At 49.1% G+C, this 20,675-nt stretch overlaps 6 protein-coding genes across 6 annotated transcripts, besides 11 other annotated features; 3 read left to right on the forward strand and 3 right to left on the reverse strand.

Moving 5' to 3' along the window:
- Positions 1–790: 790 nt before the first annotated feature.
- PVX_082610 (hypothetical protein, conserved) lies at positions 791–4,318 on the forward strand (the record flags this gene model as incomplete). The annotated part of the gene is made up of 1 exon (XM_001614073.1): positions 791–4,318. The coding sequence occupies one exon, from the start codon at positions 791–793 to the stop codon at positions 4,316–4,318; it is 3,528 nt and encodes a 1,175-aa protein (XP_001614123.1).
- Positions 2,653–2,695: a microsatellite.
- Positions 3,094–3,125: a microsatellite.
- A 501-nt stretch (positions 4,319–4,819) lies between the features above and the next one.
- On the reverse strand, positions 4,820–5,839 carry PVX_082605 (hypothetical protein, conserved; the record flags this gene model as incomplete). Its single annotated transcript, XM_001614072.1, has 1 exon — positions 4,820–5,839. One exon carries the CDS (start codon positions 5,837–5,839, stop codon positions 4,820–4,822), a length of 1,020 nt encoding a protein of 339 aa, XP_001614122.1.
- A 713-nt stretch (positions 5,840–6,552) lies between these two features.
- Positions 6,553–6,575: a microsatellite.
- A 231-nt stretch (positions 6,576–6,806) lies between these two features.
- On the reverse strand, positions 6,807–7,517 carry PVX_082600 (hypothetical protein, conserved; the record flags this gene model as incomplete). The annotated part of the gene is made up of 1 exon (XM_001614071.1): positions 6,807–7,517. The coding sequence occupies one exon, from the start codon at positions 7,515–7,517 to the stop codon at positions 6,807–6,809; it is 711 nt and encodes a 236-aa protein (XP_001614121.1).
- Positions 7,518–7,810: 293 nt separating this feature from the next.
- Positions 7,811–7,868: a microsatellite.
- Positions 7,869–9,373: 1,505 nt separating this feature from the next.
- Positions 9,374–10,284, forward strand: PVX_082595 (hypothetical protein, conserved; the record flags this gene model as incomplete). The annotated part of the gene is made up of 1 exon (XM_001614070.1): positions 9,374–10,284. The coding sequence occupies one exon, from the start codon at positions 9,374–9,376 to the stop codon at positions 10,016–10,018; it is 645 nt and encodes a 214-aa protein (XP_001614120.1). The 3' UTR covers positions 10,019–10,284.
- A 108-nt stretch (positions 10,285–10,392) lies between these two features.
- Positions 10,393–15,342, reverse strand: PVX_082590 (ubiquitin-activating enzyme, putative; the record flags this gene model as incomplete). Its single annotated transcript, XM_001614069.1, has 1 exon — positions 10,393–15,342. One exon carries the CDS (start codon positions 15,340–15,342, stop codon positions 10,393–10,395), a length of 4,950 nt encoding a protein of 1,649 aa, XP_001614119.1.
- Positions 10,700–10,813: a microsatellite.
- Positions 11,277–11,355: a microsatellite.
- Positions 13,997–14,024: a microsatellite.
- Positions 15,343–16,031: 689 nt separating the features above from the next.
- Positions 16,032–16,054: a microsatellite.
- Positions 16,055–16,956: 902 nt separating this feature from the next.
- Positions 16,957–17,009: a microsatellite.
- Positions 17,010–17,481: 472 nt separating this feature from the next.
- On the forward strand, positions 17,482–19,661 carry PVX_082585 (hypothetical protein, conserved; the record flags this gene model as incomplete). Its single annotated transcript, XM_001614068.1, has 1 exon — positions 17,482–19,661. The coding sequence occupies exon 1, from the start codon at positions 17,580–17,582 to the stop codon at positions 19,659–19,661; it is 2,082 nt and encodes a 693-aa protein (XP_001614118.1). The 5' UTR covers positions 17,482–17,579.
- Positions 17,626–17,663: a microsatellite.
- Positions 19,579–19,599: a microsatellite.
- Positions 19,662–20,675: the final 1,014 nt, after the last annotated feature.

A 20,675-nucleotide genomic window follows, 5' to 3' on the forward strand; every position in this document is an offset into this window, starting at 1 on the left:
CGCTGCAAATGGCGATCTTTCTTTTGCCTCTTTTCCGGGGGGCATATTTGGTGAATGCAGGGGGAGCATTTTGCAGGCCATTCGGATACAAGCGCAGAAGTGGTGCCTATACGTACATATAATATATATAATTGAGTAATCCTTTCCGCACCGCTGTTTTTTTTTTTTTTTTTTCCCTTTTCGAACGTGCTGAGAGAGGCACTCCAAGAAAAAGGGAAACACTCCCGAAGTTGACCACCTGGGATGAATCAACTTGGCGGAAATTCGTTTTACAAGTTAATTTTTTTTTTTTTTTTTAACTTTCTGCGAGTTTGGCATCTAAAGTAGAGCAAAGTGGAGGAAGAAGTGAATTCTCCACTGGCGTTTTCCCATTTTGAGAGAAAAAAAAAAACAACTTTGCGGTTAGCGTACGTAACCCCGTTGTCACTCACCGCATAGCATGCCTATGCTGAACGCGGATTCGAGGAAGGCCAAATGAGCGATCGCGTTTAGGTATACATTTGACGCTCACTCGGTGGGACGCGACGTGGAAGCGGAGTGGCAAAAGGGCCGTTAGCTCTCCACAGCAGAAGGCTCCCCCCACCGCTGCACCACTGCTACACTGCAGCTACACTGCTACACCGCTGCGTGGCCAGCCGAACAGAGGGAAGAACACACCCCAAGTGCACGCGTACATGCGAGGCTTCCCAACATAGCGAGACCGCTCCCATAGGAAGGGCGCACAGCAACGACGGCGGCGGAGGCATACCTAAGAGGAGCCCCCCGCGTGCATCCCCACGAGACCGCCCAAATGACGACGGTCCACCGCGCCGGTGAGGGGCCCCAAGGGGCACAGAGGATCCTCCGAAACTTTTACAGAAGAACAAATGATAAGCAGCAACTCAGCATGAACCTAACGGAATTTAAATTCTATGATTATGAGAGTAAAGAACTTAGGGCAGTAGAACCATCTCCTTGTAGAAAGTACATATGTATATGCGACTCGTTTGGGGTTATATATATATATCAAATTTTTAAGAACGAATTTTTATACCTTCAGCAGCTGCATGCCCATCTGTCGAAGAGCTCCATCATATCAGTCATGTGGATTAGCAAAAAGAACCGGAAGAAGAAGAAGAAGAAGAAGAAGAAGCACTTGTTTATGCACAACGAGTGTAAAGATTACGTCCTCGCCATTACTACTCTGTGTGGTGAGATCGTTCTCTACGACTTGCAAACGCAGAAGCGGCTGCAGAGCATCTCCAGCAACGGGAGTATCTCCTGCGCCAAGCTGAATAACAGCCTTCAGTATTTCGGCACCACCAATTTGGACGGCTACTTTTACCTGTACAATATCTACAGCAATGCTGGGGGGCGGATCTACAACTGCTTCGACCGCTTCCACGAGGTTAGCGGCGAGAGCGATGTCAGCGATGCAAGCGATGTCAGGAGCGTGAGCGACGCGTATAGCAGTGACCGTAGCGACGCGTATAGCAGTGACCGTAGCGACGCAAACGCCGCGTATAGGAGCAACCACAGCGGGGACGACGCGCAGGCGCGGCCGGGCAAAAAGATCAAACTGTCGAGCGACCTCACCGAGTACTTGGAGGAGGAGGACGCCTCCTCGCAGGGCGAAGAGGCAGAGAGCGCCCCCACGGTGGCCCCACAAGCTCGACACGTATTCTCCCCCCCAAGCAGAAAAACGGAAAGGAAAAGCCAAACGGGAGAAACACTTAACTTGTTTATTACGAACAGATTCAAGTGCAAGGAGAAGTTGGTGTGCCTGTACTTTGTGGATGAGTTGAAAAGCAGGGAGGTGCTGCTGAGCACGCTGCAGGGGGGGAAAAAGAAGAAGAAAACCAAGTTGTCTGGTGATGCGGTGGGAGGAGAGGAGGAAAGCGGGGATGACCGCTATGCGGAGGGCCCCCCCCTGAGGAACGGCGTCCGGGAGCTGGAAAGGTCGTACCACAGCTACAACCACTACGTGCTCCTGGGGAGCGAGGAGTCCAAAATTTATAAATACAACATCACGAGCAAGCTCTGCGAGGGGGTGTTCAAGGGCGTCAATGAGAAGGCCATCATTTGGGATGTACTATACGTGTACAGGACGGACGAGGTGGTATGCGTAGACAATAGCGGGTCTCTGACGATCTTTGACTACCGAACGTTCAGCGTAAAATACTTCTTCAGTCATCACCTGTATAAGGCGGTGTCCTTGGCGAAGACGCTCGATGAGGATTACCTTTTCACGGCAGGGGTCGACCGGTATATTATTAAATACGCCCGGACGAGTGTGCACGATGGAGGAGGGGCTTTCTCGAATGTAAGCATCAGGCAGGAGGTAGCCACGAGGGGGAAGCGGACCGCCCAGATGATTGGCGGCAAACTGAATGGGCATGCGGCACCTCTCAATGAAGCAACGAACGTTGGTAGCCACGCTGAAGAGGAACAGTTCTTCCTGCACAAGGTGAAAGAATCGAAGGAGCTTAATAAAAACTGGTACCGCATTAATAAGAGGTCGGTCCATTTCACAGACATCAAACGGATTGTCCTGCTGAGGGAGAACTTCATTGTGAGCATTAGCGACGACATGTCCTTCTGCCTGTACGACACGTGCAACCAAGTGAGTAGGTACTTTCAAATTGGCAACGCTGAGCTGAACAGGGGTGTTTATTTCTCCCCAAATTTGAAAACCATTTTTTGCGCGCACGCTTGGGGGATAAGCATTCACTATAATGGTAGCCTCATCTCCATAGGGGGTAGGAGCAGCGGTGACGGGAGTTCTCCTCAAAACGCTGGGGTGATCAGCCGGAAGGACTTAGAGCAAATTAACGCAGCCAACTACAAACAGATCGCCAAAATATCCTTTGCGAAGAACGAGTTTGTTAACACCTGCATGCTAAGTGAAGACGCGACGAAGATTGCCTGCAAAACGAATAGGAAGCTCTCCCTCTATCACTTTAGCATAGAGGACCTCACCATATGTAATTACGATTTGTCGAATCTGGCTGCTTCCAAAGTGTATTCCTTCGCCTTTTTGGAGAGCAACCTGCTCGTTCTCTCCTTTGCCAGGTGTCATTTTGGCAAAGGTAGGGGGGAAGAGGTGGGAGAAGAAGGGGAAGAAACGGAAAACCTCCTGGGGGAGGGGCACTTCCCGGGGGGGGAGGACAACAACCAGGAGGCCTACGAGCTGTATGAATATGTGCAGGATGACGAGGTGGTTAGAGGTGGGAACAGCGCAGATGACTACTCCTATACCTACCATGTGGCCATCTACGATATAGACCTGAAAGAAGTGGTGGAGGAAGTTCAAGTGGAGAGAACTCTCTGCCAGTTGAAGAAGTACAACGGTGGGAAGATCATCATTTGCACTGATGAACAGAAAAATGTTTTTTTATTTTTTAGAAGTTTTAAAAAGTACCTGCAGAGATGCTTCAAACTCTGCGACTTTAATTTAAGTAGGAGGAACATCCACCGCAGCTACCTCTTTTCCACCGTCGTTGAGAGCCTCCTGTTCATTTTTACGCTCGACAATTTTGTGTATGTATATGCCTTGTGCTATGAGACGGCCAGCTTGTCCTTCTTGAAGACTCGGGGCGTCCGCAAGTTCCGCCTCTCCGAGTACAGGGACGTCTCCCTGGTCGATTTGGGTCTGCCAGGGGCGGGAGGACCCCACTTGGGGGAAGCGGCGGTGCAGGACGCGGCGCAGGACGCGGCCAAACCGCTACCCCCCCCCCCAGCAACCTTCCAGCGCAAGTACTGCCTCCTCCTGCGGAGCTGCGACAAAATGAGGCTACTCGGGCTCAACATATCCAAGGACCTCGCCATCGACGTCCAGCTGACAGATGTGAAAAGTGCCTTCCATTGCGATGGAGACGCGGTCGAGCAGTACTACCTCTCCTCGCTCAACTTCCGCTACAACTTCCTCAACACGAAGCAGCTGTACTTTGAGGATGCCAGTCTGTACCACCTCCTCCTGTGCGCGATGAGGCGCGAGCGCAGGCGCGGGGGGGCGGCCGACCGGTTGGGTATAGCAGATAGGCTGCACGCTTCAGATCAGCTGGACGATGCCGACGGATCTCCTACGTATGACGCCTTAAAAGGTGACGCAGCACAAACGGGAGGACAACACACCACGGAAGAGCCTACGGAAGAGCCCGCCAGCACGGATCCTTTGCAACTCTCTCTCCAATCCCTGAAGAATATAAAAACGAAAAACATCTTGAACGTGCGCGTCCTGTACACCCCGCAGGGCGACGTCGTGCTGCTTCTCTGTGTGCCCCAGAATATCGACTGCACGCTGATTAGTGTGGCTGACACGAAGAAGTATGTTCAGTAGCGTCTTCAGTAGCGTTTGGTGCAGATGGAGGCCCCCAGGGGGGCGGTGCCGCTACCCTATGCGTCGCCCCGGCCCTCTTCTACACCCCTACCCTCTGCGTTAAATTTATTTGTCTTCACGTTGAAGCCTGTCTCGCCGCTTATCGCCTTTTCATTTGTTTGTGCCTACCCCTGTGTATATCTGCTCACTTTTTGCTTTTCCCCTTTTTTGGCCTCTGCCAGTTGGCGCGGGGAAAAGTGGTACAGCGCGGTAACTCGCGTAACGCGCGTAGTGCGCGTAGGGCGCTGCGAGACGCTTTGCTCAGTTGGGGGTCCCGCTTCCCAGCGCGCGAACCCCCCCCTTTCAAACTCCCTCCGCGAGTCAACTCGCCAATCTGTCACATAGCCCCGCATTTGGGCGGCAGGCCAACTTGTAAATCGTCTTTCCAGTTTGCCTTCATGGCTCGATGTGTAGCTCGCCGCGTAGCTTACCGCTTAACCGCTTCACCGCTTGGCCGCCCCCTCAAAGCATGTGCCGGTCAACCAGCCGGTACGACTCGCGGTCCACGATGCGGCCAATCCTGTCCCTGAGCAGCTCCCTCAAGTCGTGCGAGCCCTTCTCATCCTGCACGCCCTTCAAGCTGTGCAAAATGTTGTTAAAACTCCTATTCCTGCGCACCTCACTTTCGAGGTAGTTGAAGACGGTCCGGTTGTTCTTCACCAGGTGGTGCATGTAGTACCTGTATGTGTAAAACGCCATGACGTAGCTGTCACTGAATAGGCAGTTGACCTTGTTTTCACTTTTACTAACTGTTGGGAAGTTCTTCACCTTGTCCTTTATGTATTTATAGGTCTCTTCGCGCGTCTCCAAGCTGTAGCCACATTTGGTGCTGAAGTATTTTCTCGCCTCTTTAGGGCAGAAAAAAACAATTTGGCATTTGAAAATTGAGTTTAGGAAGTACACGAGGACGGAGAGGATCTTCTCCTTCGTTCTGTTCTTCTCGTACTTGTCATTTACCTTCTCGATCCCGATGACCCACTGTTGGGTCTGCCGCGGCTGTTGCTGTGGCTGGTTCTGCCGCTGATGCGGTTGTTCTTCCACCGTTTGGGCCCTTTCTGTGTGCGCGCCCTTTGGCGGGTCACCCGGTTGGCTCGACTGAGCAGCGCCATCGTAGGTGCTATCGTCGGTGCTGTCCTTGGCGCTGTCCTTAGCGCTGTCCTTAGCGCTATCGCCGGAGCTATCACCGTGCGGCCCCCCCCCATCGGAATGCAACTTGACCAAATTCAAAACGGTTAGGATTTCCCGAATGTTGAAGCTCAGAGGGGTGTCCTCTCGGTCATAGCTGTATTGCAACTCCTCCTTGTCGGGGGGTTTCTTTCCCTTTCGAGTGCTGGAGGGGCCCTGCTCATAGGGCTGGAAGTCCTTCTTAATGTTAATCAGTCCTATTTTTTTAATAATTTTATTCCTCAGCAGGCAGTAGCACAGGTTGTTGTTGCTTATTACCAAGCTCAACACGTTTACGTCGCATCCCTTCCTCTTCATTTCGCTCAAACATGGCTCGATGCCCCTCCGACTCGACACTTGGCGTGTATCCTTGCGGTTGCTATGTAGCCATCTTCTTAAAAAACAGGGGAAATGTGTCAACTCTTTCGCAATTCTATTCATGTGAAAATGGGGAAAACAAAAGAAAGAAGGGAAAGAAGGGAAAGAAGGGAAGTCTCTCCAAGTATGCCTTACACCCACGATGGTACTTACAACATGGGAACTTTTTAAAATTTAATTCGTACTCGTCCCTCGAGCTTTCTCCTTTGGAAGACCTTTCTCCCCCCCAGCTTATCGCTCAGGGGTAGAAGCTGGTCAATCTTTCACAGCCGCTTTGTACAGTGGGGCAATATCGCCTTTTCGCTTTCCACCAACTCAGCTAGCTATTTTTTTTTTTTTTTTTTTTTTTTATTTCGAAATTGCCTTGCCCGTTCAGGCAAAAAAGGCGTGCGTATTGGTTTGCCCAGTAGGGAGCACATTTTTCATATGATTAAAAAGTGGTGGGCCAACTGTGCGAAAAAAAATGCACAAATGTGTGAACCCCGTTTTTTCTTGTTTCACGAGAGACCGCCTCTACACCGAGGGGGGGTTACGACGTGGCCCAATTTATGTGGCAACGTCCAATCGAATCGTTAACATGACCCAAGTTGGAAGCTTCCTCTTAACTCATTCATCTCAGATTTACACACCCGGTGGGGGAGTTTTTTTGAGAAAAAAAAAAAAAAAAAATTCGATGAAAAGTGCGAACGGGCGAGCAAACATTTTGTACATAAAAAAAAAAAGTTAAACAGCAGGGGGAAAAAAGATGGTTAGCCGTTCAAGGCAATTTTTACACTTTGCTGACTCGTCGCTTGACCAAGGTGCACAGTTACCCATGCGCCGGCGCATACGTGTGCAATGCCGCTTGATTTGTGCCTCCACTGTTGCCGCGCAGAGTGCGTCGCCCATTACCTATCGCTACTTCGCTTCACCTGACTGCTTCCCCCCGCTTCCCCCTCTCGTAGTCCACGTGGGTGAGGCTGCAGCTGACCCCCTCGTAGCGCTCCACCTGTATGTTCTCCAAAAGCTCGTCGTTGATTTCCCCCCTGTAGTTTGCCTTCCTAATCAGTTTCTTGACGGTCGTTTGATGGTCGAAGTTATGCTGGGAAGCCACTTCGGGCAAGAAGGTGGACGAGTACCTCCTCTTGTTGACGACGAAGCTGATTTTAATTCCGTGCTTTCCAATGACCCAGTCGTACACATGTGCACACTTTTCAAAATTAAATAAATATGTTATGGTGACAATAAGGGAAGGAAAATCCTTTAGCGTGATGGGATAGAACCTTGTGTCGTTGAGGGCACTCTCCAAAGCATAATAGCGCAGCTCCATTATATCTGTTTCGTTTAAGCAACCGATACATCCGTTTAGCTCATACGCATCGTAGTCGTAGGACCCCATGTCCTTCACATCATTCAGCTTCATCCATTTGACGAAGAAGGGGATCTTAAATCCACTCTTATGTAGGGACTGAATCAGAGGGGGGGCTTTATCCAATTTTTCATTTTTCAGTTCATTCTTTAGTACATCAAAACACCATGCGCAGATGGAGTCCTTATTTTCGATTAGCTCATTTACTATTTTTGCTTGGCTCTTTGGTACTTGAGCCTCCGTCTGTTCTTCACTCTGGGCGGGCTGCATTGTTTGGCGGCGAGGTGGGGCGGGCCGACGATTTGGATTTCCTTCCTTTGGGGTTCCTTGCTTTTGGCTTCCTTCCCTTGGGCTTCCCTGATTAGGACTTCTTCGGCTTGGACTTCCCTCCCTTGAACTTCCCTCCCTTAGGGGCGTTTCCACACCGCGGAGGGGGAAGCCTCTTGGCAGCGCCTCTTCACGCGCCTCTTCAAGCACCTCCTCAAGCACCTCTTCAGGGGGTGGGAAGGCCCTTTGCAGCGCCTCTGCGGGGGGGATAAAACCCGTTGATGGCGCTTCCGCTAGGGGGAACAGACCCGTAGGTAGCGCTCCTTGGGCCAGGGGGAAGCGATTGCACGACGTGTTGGCGAACATCCAGGTGGGGCGATAGGTGGGGTAATTCGGGAAGGTAAGAAATGGCTCTCTTTTCTGTGAAGCTCAATTTAGAAATTAGCCCTCTTTTGCCGTTAAGGATAAAGAAGTATAGTAAAGATTTGTTATATGTATCCCTCCTACGGGCTGCTTATCCCGTTTGGGGCGAAACAAGTTGAAGACATATGACCGTGTAGAGGCCGTCGCGATTGCAAAATGGACGTCACAGAGGGGAGAAAAGAAAAGAGAAGTACTCAGGTTGTTTTTCCCCTCGTGATTGCCTAACTGAGGCGGTCTCCCTTTGGGTTATCCCAAAAAAGGGGCCAAAGTACCAACGGTAGGCAGATAAGTTATAACTTGATTGCAGGAGAGTTTACCCCGCAGCTGCTCGGTGGTTTCCTTATTTTTGCCACTCTTCAATTTGGATGTTACTCCATTTCGCGTTTTCATCATTCGCGGCGAAGTGGGGCTCTCCAGGTTTTTCCTCTTCGCGTTTGCAGCAGGTTTGCGGCGCGTTTGCAGCAGGTTTGCGGCGCGTTTGCAGCATTTTTGCAGCACGTTTGCAGTACTTTTTAAAGCACTTTTTTTTTTAATATTTTTCTGACTGTTTTTGTTTTTCCGCCTTTTTCATGTTTATGCCTCCTTTTTCTGCTCCCTTTTCCGCCTCTCCCATTTTCGCGTTTTTTTCCCGATGGATGGTGCCAGCGTGGGGCGACGTTTATGCACTGGGGAGGTAGCCCCCCACGTCGAGTATCCCACGCGGGCGCGTCATTCCGAGTGGCGAGGCGGGGCGGGGCACCAACTGGGAAGTAGCGCCAAATGGGGAGTAGCACCAAATGGGGGGGAAATTACAAACGGCGCGGATTGACAAACGAGTCCTCCGCGGGTGTTCGCATTATCCGCATATCTTTTGAAGCGCATTTTTCTTCATTTTTTTGCATCCTTTCCTGGGTACATTTTTTTGCGCTAAAGCTGGAGAAGACTGAAGTGGAGGCAGCGCTGATATGTACGTTCACCACCTTGGCGACAATTTTGGGGGCTCCACGGGAGAGAGGCACCCCTCGGCCATGGCATGTATGCGAGTGCCCTTATTCAGGGGTAAAAATTGCTGCGGAGATCCCCCTCCTGTGTGGCAATTTCCGTTTTGCGAAAAATTTTGAGTAAAAGGTGAAAGGGGCCTCCTCTCTCTCCCAATTGGTCAGCACAAGTTAGCCAAAAAAAAGAAAGAAAAAAAAAAAAAAAAAAAAAAAAATATATTTTTCCCATTTTGGCTGCCCAATTCGCGTGCACATTTTGCCTGCACATGTATGCGCCTGTACTGGTATATGCCAATCCAGCACGAATACCCCCCGGGAGAACCAAAAGGGGATATAAAACCGTCGTGTATGAATTGTGAAGGGGCCGCTTCGCAGCAGTTGCCACGTCACTGGAGTTGCCGCTTCACTGGAGTTGCCACTTCGCAGACGTTGCCGCTTCACCGGAGAGAGCGCTTCACCATGGGGCGACTGGCCCGGCTGGCTGCACTCCTCGTGGTGCTGACCCTGCAGTGCCTGCGCACAGGCGCGATAGAGGTGTACGTCACCGTGCGGCCGAACAAAATCAAATGCCTGAAGGAGCGAATTAACAAAGACACCCTCGTCGTGGGCAAATTCAAAACAGACAGCAAAAATTCCCCCATCTCTATATTTATCTACGACGCGGATGTAAACGAGCGAACTTTTAATTTCCAAAAAAAACTGCCAATTTTTGAAACGATTAATGAGCACGACATAAAGACGGCCTTCACAACCTTCTACTCCACCTCCTACTCCTTCTGTGCCTATAACAGCACAAATAAAATTTTGGATGTTTTTTTCGAAATTAAACATGGGACGGAGGCAAGGGACTATGCGCAGATAGCCAAATCGGAACACCTGAATGAAGCCACCATGTATTTGAATCAAATCCTGGACCAAATGAATAACTTCCATTTAAATTTGAAACGGATTAAAGCGTCGGAGGAGAACGAGAAGAAGTCCAGTGACAAGCTCAATGACACCCTCATGTGGTTTTCCCTCATGAACATTTTGATCATCATCGTCGCCGCCATCATCCAGGACTTTTACTTCAAACGATTTTTCACCTCCAAGAAGATCATCTGAGGGGGTACCGGGGTAGCGGCGATTAGCGGCGGGGTAGCCGCGCAAAGGGGCTTCCCCGTACGCCCACTTACAAAGGGCGGGGCCTGCACCCCACGCGGCGGAGACCCCCTGAACCCTGAGCAAATTCTACCCGTTTACTCTGTTGCTCCCCATTTGTGTGCCCATTTGTGTGCCCATTTTCCGCTTCGTTTTTTTTATGTCATTAAAACGTTAAAAAATAATTTTTGAAGAACCCCTCACACGAGGGCAAACAGGCAATGTGCGTGACAAAAAAAAAAAAAAAAAAAAATGATGATGAAAAAAAGGGTGAAAATAGGACAGCGGGGGAATTTGTTTCACCCCCTCCAGTCGGTACCCACTTGCTGAAAGCAACCTCAGTGGCGGTGCACATTGACCTGCACGTCGGGCAGGCTGACTTCGCTCCCCGCACGGTCAGTGGCAAAGATGTGCAGCACGTAGGTACTCACCTTCGCGTTTGCATTTGCATCTGCATTTGCACCCGCATCCGCCGCCGCGTTCACCTTGAACAGCTCGCGCAGAACAACGGAGAGGCCTCTCCCCCCCGAGTGCCTAAAAGAGGGCAGCTGAAACTTTGTGTAAATGATTTTGTCCCTCACCCCGATCGTCTGAATGGACACATTGAAGAGGGTCTCCAGGGATGTCACCAGGTCGTCCAACGTGACGTCTCCTCTGGTTTCTTTGCTCCTCATGTTTATAAATGCTTTTGCTTGGCTGCTCATTTGCTCCGTTTTTTTTTTCACTCTTTTTAAGGTGTCCACTAAATGGGTTAGTGCCTTGGACAGCTCTCCTGCGTTTCTGCTCTGCTCCATCAGTAGACGCACGTTCTTTTTTATTTCGCCGATGTGTATAGAAGCCCGGTGAAGGGACTCTCCAACTTCGGACGCGGCGCCCACGGTGAGGAGGTCCTTCAGGATGGACTCTGCCAAGTCGTTGGCGGCGTTGGCGGCGTCAGCGGTGTTAGCGGCGGTAGCAGTATTCACATCATTAGCACTCTTCACAATGTTAGCAGCATCCTCATTCGCGCCGCTCACCGCCCTGCTAGCCTCGGCCAGCGCCCCCTCCACGTGCTGCTCCCCCCCCCGGTAGCCGAACGGACCGACGGGCAGTCTGCACTCCCCCACGTTGCACTTCACCGCGTCGCACTCCCCAACGTTTCCCCTTTTCTTTCCCCCTCTAGGGTAAATATGAACGTAGAGATAGTTCCAAATGGAAAACTGAAACCTCCTCATCAACGCCGACGGGGAGTTCTCATACATCAGGGGGGGGCACACACTACTCAGCTGCGAGTGGGTGAAAAAATTATCCTCCAGATTGACATAATGGTTGTTAAGTAAGCTGCATAGAATTTCCAGCTCCTCGTAGGGCACGTTAAAAAAGGAGAACAACGCCTTTCCGTTTTTCCGAACGTAGACTCTGCTTCCGTACGTGTAGATGGTCAAATCTTTGAGCTTTTCCTCGCGAAATTGGGTTAGGGTGGCGGCGGTTTCATCACGCTGTGGTGGGTAGCTAGCTGGGTGGCCTCCCCTTATTTGGTAGCTCCCCATTTGGTGACTCCCCATTTTGGAGCCCCCCACGCGCGAGTGCATCACATGGGCCAGCTTGTACATCTCGAGGGCGGCGAGCGCGGAAATGGCCGAAACGACTGTGACGATGGCCGGCACGATGTTGTTGCAGATTTTGAAAAACTCCAGCATGGGCAGGTGCGGGAAGTTGTAATTTTCGTTCCGCACGTTGGTCAGGCTGAACACGAAGTTGATGTCGTCCGCGTCGTCCTGCAGGTTGCAAATCAGGGGGGTGAGAAGCGCGGCGTCTTTGCGGCCCCCCGATTGGGCGGAGGGCTTGGCCAGTGTGCCGTCCAATGTGCTGTCCAATGTGTTTCCTCCTGTGCTGCCAAATGTGCTGCCAAACGGGGTGGCCTCCCCCCTAGCTGCCGAGCTCCCCCCAACTGTCGCTCCTTTCCCCGGCGCGCCCCGCCGGCGCTGCACCCACCGCAGGGCCGAAACAAACACGGGGTTGTTGAACAGCCCGAAGAGCTCCCTCTCCACGGAGGCGTAGAACTCCCGGGTGGTGTTCTTGCGGATGACGGAGAGGAAGTACAGCAGCCGCTTCACATCCACGTGCAGGTTATTCTTCGATACGATTTCTCCTATGGCGTCCTCAAAGGGAGGCCATTTGGAGGCCCCACTTTGCTCCTCCTTGAAATAGAAGACCCCCCCTTGCTGCGTTTTCTCGCAGTCCAAAAGGTATAGTAAATTTTTTAAAACTTTTTTAAAATTTTTCTCCGCACAGTGGTAGAAAAGCACGTGATTTTTATTTCCCGGCTGGAACGAAACCGGCTTCGGCAGCTTCTGAACTTCTTCAAAATACTTGTGCAATTCTGCTTCGTCACTTTTGAGCAAGTGAATAACATTTCTCACAAAAATATTCTCCCAAAGGAGCTGAACAGTTTTGTGTACATCTGCATTGAAGTACATTTTTGTTAATTTAAAGAAGAGGAGCAAGTTGCTCACATTATCGTAGGTGCATAGGCGGCCGATAAAAGAAACGGGGTCATTTAAAAAGTTATTCATTTTGATCACATTGTCGGTAAAGTAGTGGCTGTAAATGCTTTTTGCAAACTGGATGACATGCTTGGGGTGTTTGGGGAAGGATGTAATGGTGCACGAGTTATTTGCCTCTTGGTCTGCCTGGCCATCCATCGAGTTGCTCGTGTACGTCTCGCTTGAGAAGGGGATAACTATTTGGCTACTTCCCTTCAGACCCTCTATGCCCGCTTCGACCACTGGGATGGAGTTCATAACGCAAAATGCGTCGCAAACTGCTCTGCTTTGGAAATTGTCCAAACAGAGGATGCACACGATGGGGGAGGAGCTCCTTCGGTTAAGCGGTCTTCGCTTTATTTGCTCCTTCCAGTTGGTTCCCTCCAAGGGGGTACTCCTACCTCTGTGTGTTCCCTTTTCTTCATCACCCTTCGAATGGGAGGACAACCAATTTAGAAGCAAGCCTCTATTCCCCAAGATTGCATCATCCACCTTCATTTTCACAAAACCGCAGTTCACATTCGGGCTCAACTTCTTAACATTCTGTGCAGCCACTTGACATTTCAACTTCCCCACGTCTTTCGCGCTGAACAGGAACTGCCTAGACAGGTTGGATTCCTCAATCAGGTCGTAGTCCACCACTTGGATGCGCCCCCCTGGGGATATTCCCCTACGCGAGGAAACTCCCATCAGCGCCAGCAGCTTCAAAAACTCACACCCCAAGGCACCTGACCCGATCAGCAAAATATTCAAATCGTTCAGAAATTTCTGAAATTGGGGCCCAAAAAAATTCAGCTGGTGCATGTGCCTTCCGTGATACTTGTGAGTAATTTTCGCAAAGGGAAATAAATCCCTCTTGTCGAAAAACAAGGTCTGGTGAATGGGTTTGAACTTGTGCGTCACGCCTTTTAAAATTTCTTGCGTCACCAAAGATCCGAAAAATGCAGAAAATGGCGACAATTCGATGTGTGCAGCTGAACAAAATTGATTTGCCACCTGAACGTTCATATTTTTTTTTTTTTTTTTACACAACTTTTCAAACGCTTGAATGTCCTCTGGGGTGAATATTTTCTCCCCCTTCTTACGTTTTATCATTTCTTCGTAGCATAGAAAGCACAGCTCTTCGTCGCTCACTTGGTCTGCTTCGTTTGAGCGGTTAAACAACGCCAGGAGGGGGAACAAAAGAGCATAGCTTTTTCCCCTGTCCAGTTTTCCCCGCACACCGATTAGGTATTCCTCCAAACTTTGATAATTTAACCTGACCTGTTCAGGCACTTTTTGGATGCTCATATTGCGGGGGGGATTTTTCAAAAGGATTTCTTGCACACACGGATTGTCGCTTTTTCGTGGGAGCATCTTCCTCAACTTTTCAAACAGGTGCATAACTAGATTGTGGCATTTTTTTTCTACATACTGTACAACTCGGGGGGGGAGCACATTCCCCGCAAACGTGTCGAATGCATTTTTTTTTTCCAAAATGGTGACGCGGATTTTGTTGCTTCTCTTGCACACGTCTGTAATTTTGCAGGGGATGTTCACCGCCTGCTGACTTCCATTTTGCACATGCAGCATTATGACGTCCTTTTCGCTCAGCTGGAGGTCCCCGTAGTTGGGCAAACAATGCAGGACGAAGTGACCATCGCCCGCGAGTTCCACTTTGCTTATGCCGTACGACTCACCATTGCTATTCGAATTGGAGTAGGCAAACTGTCCAAAGTCGACAAAAATGCGCCCAAACAGGCCCACTGTGTTTACACAAATGAACTTTTTTTTTTCTTCCTCTTTCACATTGCCCCCCCTCCTGCACATATTACTCAGTCTTACGTTAAACTGCTCACTTTGATTTGCGGACACAACTACGTCGTAGTGATGCACCGCATTTTCGACACTTGTGACCACTTCAATTTTGCAGTTGTCACTCAGCTTACGCATGTTCTGCACACAAGCTACGCTTTTTTTTTCCTTGTTTATAAATTTCTTCTCGCAAAAAAGGAGGCTATCTACATCGTCCACGGTCAAAATGTCATTGTCATATATTCCTATTTCCTTCACTCCGCAAAGAATTAAATTTTTGCATATTTCGCTACTTACCCCGTTGAGGCCGATGACTAATATTTTACTCTTTCGAATTTTTTTTTCTTCTTCATATCCGTGCGTGTATATTTGTCTGCTATATTTTTTTTCCCTCTGCAGGAGGTCCACACTATTCGGTGCTGCAGTTTCATCATTTGGATGGTTTGAATCACTGTTGAGTACTTGATGCTTGGTCGCTTGTCTCTTTGCCCGTCTGGTGGCATAATTCATATGGCTATCAGTGTCACACAGATTTGGCTTCTTCCTATCTGGACCCTTTACGTGTGCGCTTAACTGTGGCGACTTCTTTGGGGCGTCCCCGCGTAGCACATCCCTTAAGCCACCTTCGAGACTTCCCCCCTTGGCATTTTTAAAACCGCTGGCTACATTTTCAAGTAGGCACTTCTGGGAAGAGCCACCATTTTTCGATTTGTTATCCTCCCTTTTTACTTGTATGCTACAGAGTTTGTGCAAATGTTGTTTGCTCCCTTTCCATTTTGTCCTCCTTACGGTAAAGGGCCCCCTTTGCGGATTCTCCTTAATGCTGAAAATGTCATAAACGGGGAAGGACAACCTGCCGCTATCAACCTTAACCCGGCTGTAATTTGATATGCGGCAGTTGGTCGTGCTTGCTGTGTGTACTATCACCCAAAAGATAAAAAGGCAGAATTGTTTCGAAACAAAATTCATAGTTTTAACGCCTCACGTGGGTTATTAAAAAGAAGGGGGCGAGCCAAATGAGCTCTTTGACTTATTCTGGTGGGGGGCGTAAAAAAAAAAAAGAAAAAAAAAGAAAAAGAAAAAGAAATTACGTTTTGCGTTCCCGTCCATTTTTACGTCCGCTATTTGTAAGGAGTGCAACCTGGGGGGGTTATTCGTCTCCCCGTTGGGTTTCCCTATTTTTGCTCCCCCTCATGTGAGCGCTTCCGCTGGCACTTATCTAAACGCCAGCGCAGAGCGTGTTTTTATCCAATCGGTTAGCTCGCTCCCCTGTTATTCTCCCTCTCCCTCTTTCAATTTACGCAAAAGTTGTTCTTACGAAGCTGCCACAAGCAATATGCAGCAACATCGTGGGGAGACCATTACGCGAACAGGTCGTCTTTTCATCTTTACAACTCCGCTGCGAATGGTATAAGTGCGTTCCCCCCCCTTTTGTCATTCATCTTTCTTTTATCTTTTTTTTTTTTGAGCTCCTGCTGGGGGCAGCCCCTCTGTGGGTATCTCCTTGTGTATCTGTTCCGGTAGGCTAATCCCCTTTATTCTGCGTTGTTATCTTTTTCCGCTTTTTTAAATTATCCCCTCAAGCTGTTCAGCTCTTTCTTCGCGAGATGCTCCTATTCTTTCTCCCTCCCCTGTTGATCGCCGCACGGTGAATGTGCGCTCTGACACAAATTCGGCGTGCGATTTGGTGAGCTACTCGTGTAAAACTTCCCCAATGGAGTTCACTCATCTCATATTATCCTCGCTCTCAACTTTGGGGGTTTTCCTTCCTAAAGCGCATACCCTCACCTATCTGCGTTAATCACTTGCGCTCTTTTTTTAACCAGGCGAAGTCCACAATTTGGCTTCTTATAAAAAGGCGGCGAATTTTTTTTTTTTTTCGCTACCTGTTCAGGTGAATGTGCTATTTTTTTTTTTTTTTTTCGCTACCTGTTCAGGTGAATGTGTTATTTTTTTTTTTTTTTAGCTGCCTGTTCAGGTGAATATTTTTTCTTCCTTTTCTGCAGTATGCACATGGGCTCTCCTATATTTTTTTTTTTTTTTTTTTTTTGGAACCCAACTCTGCATGCACATACACTGAATGGAGAAAACGCGCCAAAATTGCGGCATGGAGAAAGAAGTCTCATTGTTTAATCTGTCTGCGCTTTTTTTTTTTCCCCCTCGAGTGAATTTTTCAGAGGCGTTGCTCTTTTCGCGCGTTACTTGTTTGTTTGCCTGCTTTACAACATGGCGGATCAGCGCCCACACGTTCTGCGAAACAAGTCCGACCGGCGTGCGCCTTCTCGCGCGATCACTTGCACAACCGTTGTTTGCGACAGCTTGCGGCGAATTTTTGCAACGAGCATTTTTAACCAACATTTACGACGAGCATTTTTAGCCATCATTTGCTACCAACATTTTTAGCCATCATTTGCTACCAACATTTTTAGCCATCATTTGCTACCAACATTTTTAGCCAACTTTTGCTACCAACATTTTTAGCCAACATGTTCGCGCCCTTTAAAAACATGCCACCTCCCAACTCACCATGCACACACAGGGGAGATGAAACGAGAGCCACGCGCGCAAATTTTTGCAAAAGAAAAGCAAAAAGAGGACTCAGCTGAACATTTGCTTGCCACTGCACATCCTGTTTCATCGCTTTCGGGGAAAACTCCGATCAGGACTTGCTCCCACTGTGCGCGTCTTTTTTGTCGTGCTGCGCGGAATGCTATCTTTTTTCTCCGCTTTGTGGCTGCCTTTTTCGCCGCTTCGCTTCCTTTTCATCGCTTTTTTTCCCCCCCTGCGATAGAGCCTGCCTGACTGAAACGCCTTTGAATTTCGCCCCTTTCCAAGCCAACCATGTACGTGTTTCCCCTAGCGAACTGGCACCTGCACGACCCCACGCCCTTGTGCCTGTGCCTGTACCCGTACCTGTACGCTCTGCTGTGTCACTACGTATGCATCTGCTGCTTATACGCATGTCTGTCTCCTCTGGTTCGCTTTTACATAATATGCAAGCAAGTTTGCATCATCCTGTGTTTCGCTCTGCTCTTTACAATGCAGTTTAACTGTGAGGTGATTTACTTTCTCTTTCTGTGAGTGTGTGACGGCACAGCAGATAGGTGTCTCTTTCCCAGTGCTTCATGCGCATGTTCGACTGAGCTGCTGTTTGTTGGGTTACGTTACAGCCCATATATAATATCACCTCTGTTGGAAGAAGAGAGATGGACCCTGCCTCGGAAGATACCTGCTGCTACTGCTTGGGCAGCACAGATGGAAGGCCGTACCACCACGTCATGTGGAAGTCCTACAAAATGTGCCTTCGATGCAAAACCGACTTGAAAAACTGCCTCTCCTGTGAAAGGAAAATAAAGGAAAAGACATCCTCACGAAGATACACCCCTTGCTGTAGATCCACATACGATCATTTATGCGATATATGTTGCGAGCTTCCCATCATCTGTTGTAAAAAAAAATTGGGGGATGCCATACCTGAGGTTTTATACGCCCTCGATTTGCACATGAGCATTAGGGTTCCCCCCAATTTTTTGACCTACCAGAATATTTACACCTTTAACAAGGAGAGGTTCAACGACGCGAATCATCGATGCACGTTTGAGTATGACCACGTTGGGTATGCACACAGGGGGGAGCGGGTCGATTCGGTAGAGCCAGCGCAGCACAGCGAGGTTGCAGCAAAGGGAAGGGACCCCCCGAATGGGAAAAACGGAAAAGCCACTACAGAAGGAGACTTCAAATCGGAGCAAAACCAAAAGAAGGATATAAAAACACTCCTTCGGAAACTAACCCGTTCGGGGCATCGGCCAAAAAAAAAAAAAAAAAAAAGGGAAGTGACACGAACGGGGGAAGATACACAAAGGGTGAGCTTTTCTCGTCCCCAAAAAAAGGACAACAAGGAAAATAACAAAGTGGAAGGGGGACGTAGCGGTGGAGATGCCCTTATGTGCGCCGCTAAAGGGGAGGGAAGTGCCCCACACGATGTAGCTTCCCCCATAAAGGTACCCCCCACCGAGGGGATCAACCAACCTGATGAGACGCACCGGCGAAGGAGGGAACCGAAAAATCACCATCTGAAGAAGAAGCTGTTTTCCAAAAAATCGAGTCTATACAGCAAGGCAACGGCGCCCCTCTTGGACTACCTCAAATTGTTGCGAAGTCGGACGAAGGAAAGGGGGAGAGACAGGCGAGGCGGAGTTTCTCGGCGCCAGGGGGGGGCACCACTGGAGGAGCAAAAGGGCAATACAACCGCAGATGTGAAGAACGAAAAGCGGTTAGCAATGCGTTTCTCCACTCGGTTTTCAACTCGGTTCCCCACTCGGTTCTCCACTCGAATCGCGAGCCGCATCGCAACCCGCATGGCGACCCGGATCGGCTCCAAAGCGGTTACTCAGGTGGATGGCCAAATGGCCGCCGCCCCACCGCGGAAGTCGCACGACCTGCATCTCGTGCTTTCCTTTACCAACCGAGCGAACGAAGAAGAAATATTCACACGGCTGCTACACAACGAGCTGAAGGTGACCGACGTGCTATACCTACGGAACATGTTCAGGCAAAATGGGGATGGAGAAAAGGCAATAGCATCCTGCAACTGTGTAGTCGTGTCCCAAAAAAAGTTGCTCCTTCTACATGAGCAGAATAAGATGATACCAAATTATGCGTATAGAAAATTAAAGCTGCACGAATTGTTGCCTCCAAATAAGGACCACCTAAAGCTGGTTGACCATCTCTCGTTAGCTGATTGCTTGCCAGAGATTTCACTTTTCTTTTACATGTCCCACGAGCTGATGCACACATACCTGTGGGTCTCTCACCTTGGCACATCTGCTCAGTTTGAGCAAATACGAAAAATTGTAAAGAAGCTGCACGGGAGATCTTTTCATGCAGGGAGCGAGAACAACCGCGGGGATAAGCTCCACAAACGTCTGGCTTATTATTTGTCGCCTGAGTTGGAGGAGGCCCTCTGCGTGTTTGCTTCCATTCAGTTTATGCATCACATGAGGGCGGTCAACGCAGGTGGGTGCGAAAGTGGGCATCCTCAATTTTTCGGAGGTGAACATAGCCATGCGCCTGAATGTGAGCTCATAAACTACTACATCAGAACGTGCGAGCGAGGGGGATCCCCCATGTATGGCAAAAACTACAGGGAGCTAAAAAGGATTATGAAGAATTATACGCTGGTGGATATTCTGCACATCATTGGAGACATAAACCGCGCACGCTTTTACCCCGTGGTAAGTCTGCGATTACTGCGCGCTGTGGTTTCCTCCATCCGTGTTGTAAGATAAGTGGGTTGGGGAGAAAATACGCAAAGAGGAGGGAGACCCCCCCCGTGTGTGTGTGTGTGTGTGTGTGTGTAATACGTCCTACTCGCATCCTTCACACATCAGTTTTGGGAGTCCAAGTTGGGCCCTTTTTTCCCAAAAATGAACAAAAATGCACACGTGAAAAAAGGCCATCCATTTAACCGCCTATTGGACACACCTTCAGACGGATATTACTTCATCTGTGCGCTGTGTCAACCTTTTTAATACGCACAAAATGATCGGGGGGGATTTTCCCCTTCTTTGCAATTCCCACCGAACGGAGCGCGCCTGCCATGTTTCCACCTCCATACGGCCAATTACACCTGGTGTGCAAAAGGAAAGAAAAATGTGGAGAGGGAGGGGCATCCTCTTCGCGCAGAAAAACGTTTCACGTAACGCGGCATGTTGTATGGGAAAAAAAAGGGGAGACCCGCTTTACGTTTATTCCATATAAGTTTCAAACGAGACAACAAAAAAATGATTAACAAGGTGACATTAGGGGCATACGCATAAGAACGTGTAGCATACGCATAAGAACGTGTAGCATACGCATAAGTACATGTGGCATACGCATAAGTACATGTGGCATACGCATAAGTGCACGTACCATACGCATAAGTGCACGTACCATACGCATAAGTGCACGTACCATACGCATAAGTGCACGTACCATACGCATAAGTGCACGTACCATACGCATAAGTGCACGTACCATACGCATAAGTGCACGTACCATACGCATAAGTGCACGTACCATACGCATATGTACACGTACCATACGCATATGTACACGGAACACACACGCAGGAGGGGGGAGGGGAGGCCAAACCGAAACAGTTGTCAATCTGGACAACTTGACACGTTTAGGAAAAGAAGAAGAAGAAGAAAAAAAAAAAAAAAAAAAAAAAAAACACATATTTAGCTAGCCAGCTAGCCAAAAGGTCATTTTTTTTTCTTACTTTCTTTCTTACTTTCTTTCTTACTTTCTTTCTTACT

This window comes from Plasmodium vivax, chromosome 12 (genome assembly GCF_000002415.2).
Source record: "Plasmodium vivax chromosome 12, whole genome shotgun sequence".
NCBI lineage: Eukaryota > Apicomplexa > Aconoidasida > Haemosporida > Plasmodiidae > Plasmodium > Plasmodium vivax.